The 3,108-nt window shown below is 48.9% G+C and overlaps 1 protein-coding gene across 2 annotated transcripts in view; it reads right to left on the bottom strand.

Moving 5' to 3' along the window:
- Window positions 1–602: 602 nt before the first annotated feature.
- TNFRSF21 (TNF receptor superfamily member 21) overlaps window positions 603–3,108 on the bottom strand; it is a 38,557-nt gene continuing 36,051 nt past the window's right edge. For both annotated transcript variants that reach the window (XM_017745034.1, XM_008641821.2), the window contains 2 exons: window positions 2,912–3,108; window positions 603–2,035 (listed from right to left, as the gene is read on the bottom strand). In XM_017745034.1, the coding sequence (XP_017600523.1) occupies window positions 1,806–2,035; window positions 2,912–3,108 (427 nt within the window). In that variant the 3' untranslated portion in view covers window positions 603–1,805. The remainder of the gene's footprint in view (window positions 2,036–2,911) is intronic.

The following is a 3,108-nucleotide window of genomic DNA, read 5'->3' as shown; positions in this document are numbered from 1 at the left end:
CTTTCCAGTGACAGCCAGAAGGAAAACACAGAACCCTCGGTAACAGAAAAGATGCTGGAGCCAAGTAAACAAGATGACAGTCTTATAAACCAGAAGTGTTTGTGCCATTATGGATTCAATTTGTAGACAGAATAACAAGGGATGAGTTATTTGGAAGTGCAGACTTTAAGGACATGGGTAATGTAACAGCAGCAGAAACGCTGTGACTGCAAGACCTTCGCTCAGGAGTGACTCAGCACAGCAGCTGCTTCCTGGAAAATTAATACTTCAGCCTCCCCAAAATGCCTGCAAAGCCTTTGAGAGCTTGCAAAAACTAACCCTGGAAGCTCCTCAGCCATCTGATCTGTCACTGCTATGGGGATTAACACAGGGCCCCGACCCTGATCAGCGCAGGGACCTGCAGGGAGCTCCAGTAGCAACCGTGGGGACTCAAGGCAGTGCTGCCAACAGAAAGCAACCATATTTTGGCCTCAGAGCTACCTCCCCATGACCCCCACACTCAAAAATCTCCCTCACCACCACAGGCACCCCAAGCAAGCCCCTGCCCCACCCAAGTGTCCCTGAGCAGAGGCAGCTGTTAAGGAGGTTAACACAGAATCGTGTCAAGTAACAAACACCTAGTATTTATTAATAAATTAGTACACCGGAAGGCAATTTTCCCCTCTTCCCCCACTCCTACCCCTTCCCACGGGGCAGCTCATGCCACCCTCATACCATTATTTCTTCAAATTGAGCGTAGTACAGACTGTTCGTTACGGGAGCATAATAATTGCAAATATAATCAGACAGACTTCTTACGATGCAGCTTTTTGTCCCCCACACCCCCCCACCCCCAACCTCTTTTAATAAAAAGTGAAGTGTGATTTGAAGAGACTATTGAGACCATAGAAGGTCTTTGGAGAACTTACCAGCCACGTCTGTATAAAAAACAAGAGACACGAGTGTAAAAGCATAGCTTGGTTTAAGTCTTACAGCACGAGGAGAGCGGGACCACCGGCGGCCTTCGCCTCCCCACGTCCAGGCTCCCTTGGGGGCCCCACCATTCCCACAGATGGCAAGGCAGGATAACTCCTTACATTCGACTGGAGGCAAAGGACCTTTCCACTGCCTCAAAGGTTGGTGGGGCTTGACCCTTTTCCTTGCGGTTTAAGCGCTTCTGCTGTAGCGTATTAGGAGCGTGATACGTTGTCCGGGTGAAAACCATACAATAAATAACCGTGCTAGTAAAATCTCAGCAATGGATATGAGACAAACAAGAGTACATTTAAAAAAAAAGTCAGCTCGGGTGGGAAGCTTAGCTGCATTAAGAGACAGTAACCAGCAACAATTGGGGTGGGTTTTTTGCGTGTTTTTGCCATTTACTGCCCCGAGGTGAAGGGAGGTGGTGGGAGATGGTCACTCCGAGCGACAGCTTTGACAGAGGAAGGGGGTTACAGAGCAATCCCCAATTTGATGTGTTAGATTACACCAAATTCATGGTCTTTTAGTTCATTAACTGCAATTTTGGATTTTTTTGTTTGTTTTCTTTTTTTTTAAAGTGCATCGGCTGATCTGACTGGAATGAGAACAAGGAGAAGAGAGGCTCAGGGAGGGGGCAGAGGGTGCAAAGACTTGGACTGAGCGATAGAGTTACTGTGGAGGGGTGCAATGCTGGCAAACTGCACCCTCTCCAAAAACCAAGGACACCTCAACGTAAATACTGGCCGTATATTCTACAACAAATCCTGCCTGCGTATTGTTGGTCATCTTAACGAGTGCCAAGCTAGCTCTAGCAGATATTCGGAGAGCGTGCGGTGACCCAGTGCCTACAGTAAGTCGGGAAGGTGGCTATAGACAGAGTCCAGGAGGGTCTGGCTGGCTTCCTGGCTCTTGACTCCAGCGATCTCAAATAGCCTGTCCAGCTTGTCTTCGGCCTGCGGGATCTCCTCGATCACATGGAGCTCCTCGGGGTTGAGGATGTGCAGCATGTCGTCAAAGATGGGCTGCAGGTCGCACGGGTCCAAGCGCACCTGGCGCAGGACGGTGTCCTTCTTTTCTGAAGGAGGAAAGGGGATTGGTCAAGAAATTCCTCAAGAAACCTCTGCTAACCAGGGCTTTTTCTCCTCAGTCCATCCCCTGGTGCCACCTCTGGAGAGGGACATGCCACAAGGAGAACTGAGGGAAAAGGTGGAGGGTGACAAGTGATGGGGAGGGGAGAAGAGGATCCTGCAAGATCCTGCCAGGATCCTGCAAGAGCAAACACAGCACTTGTAAATGCTGAATGGCCAATTCGGAAAAGTGAGGGCAGGAGGGGAGCCAAAAAAACTGAATTCTGCTCTTTCAAGTTGTTTTCATTGGGTCAGCTTTATTTTTGCACCCAAGTATAAATGTGGTAGATTGACTGAGCACAGTGTTTCACCTTCATCAGAAGTTAAAAGGTGATTAAATGCAACAAGTTAAATACAGTAAATTAAAGCCCCTAAAATAAAGGAGGGTGACTAACGGTACTTGACACCTGCAGCAAAGATGACCAAGAGTGAAAAAAAAAATTTAAAAAACCAAACAGAAATCAGTCTGGGAATTACATTCTCTGGTTTCATCTCATGCAGAAATGCACAGGCAAACATGAGAGCCCAAAGTCAGGAAAAACACCCCCCAAACACCCAGGGATGCCAGAACTTCCCTGGCAGAACTTCAAAGAGTTAAAAGCCTTTAAAGATGTTTTTCTGTCTCAAATCTTTATCATCTTTGCTAACAGGATATTCTGGTCTGGAATGAGGATGTGATAAGTGTATCCTGGAGAGCCAGTTTTCCCAATTATTTACTTTAATGATACTGTGTGTTGGGCAGCTCTACCACGTGTGCTGACCATATGGGACATGCCACGGTGTCCCTTCTGTCCTCCCACTCCACCCTGGGTTGGTTTTGATACCTTTGGTAATAAAAGAGCCCGTCCGGCTGAGCGCGGAGGAGCCGCTGGAGGTGGAGTCGCAGCGCAGGAGAGGCTCGGCTTCATCGACAAAGAAGCATTTCTTCTCTGAAGGAGAGGGCTCCACGGTGAGCACGGCCGCCTCGGGGGGCTTGGGGCTGGGCGTGGGCGCGGGGCTCACGGGGCTGGGGCTCACCGGC

Source organism: Corvus brachyrhynchos, unplaced genomic scaffold (genome assembly GCF_000691975.1).
Source record: "Corvus brachyrhynchos isolate BGI_N302 unplaced genomic scaffold, ASM69197v1 scaffold116, whole genome shotgun sequence".
NCBI classification, from domain to species: Eukaryota; Metazoa; Chordata; class Aves; order Passeriformes; family Corvidae; genus Corvus; species Corvus brachyrhynchos.
Note: the sequence above shows the minus strand (reverse complement) of the source record. Positions and strands in the feature narration are given on the sequence as shown.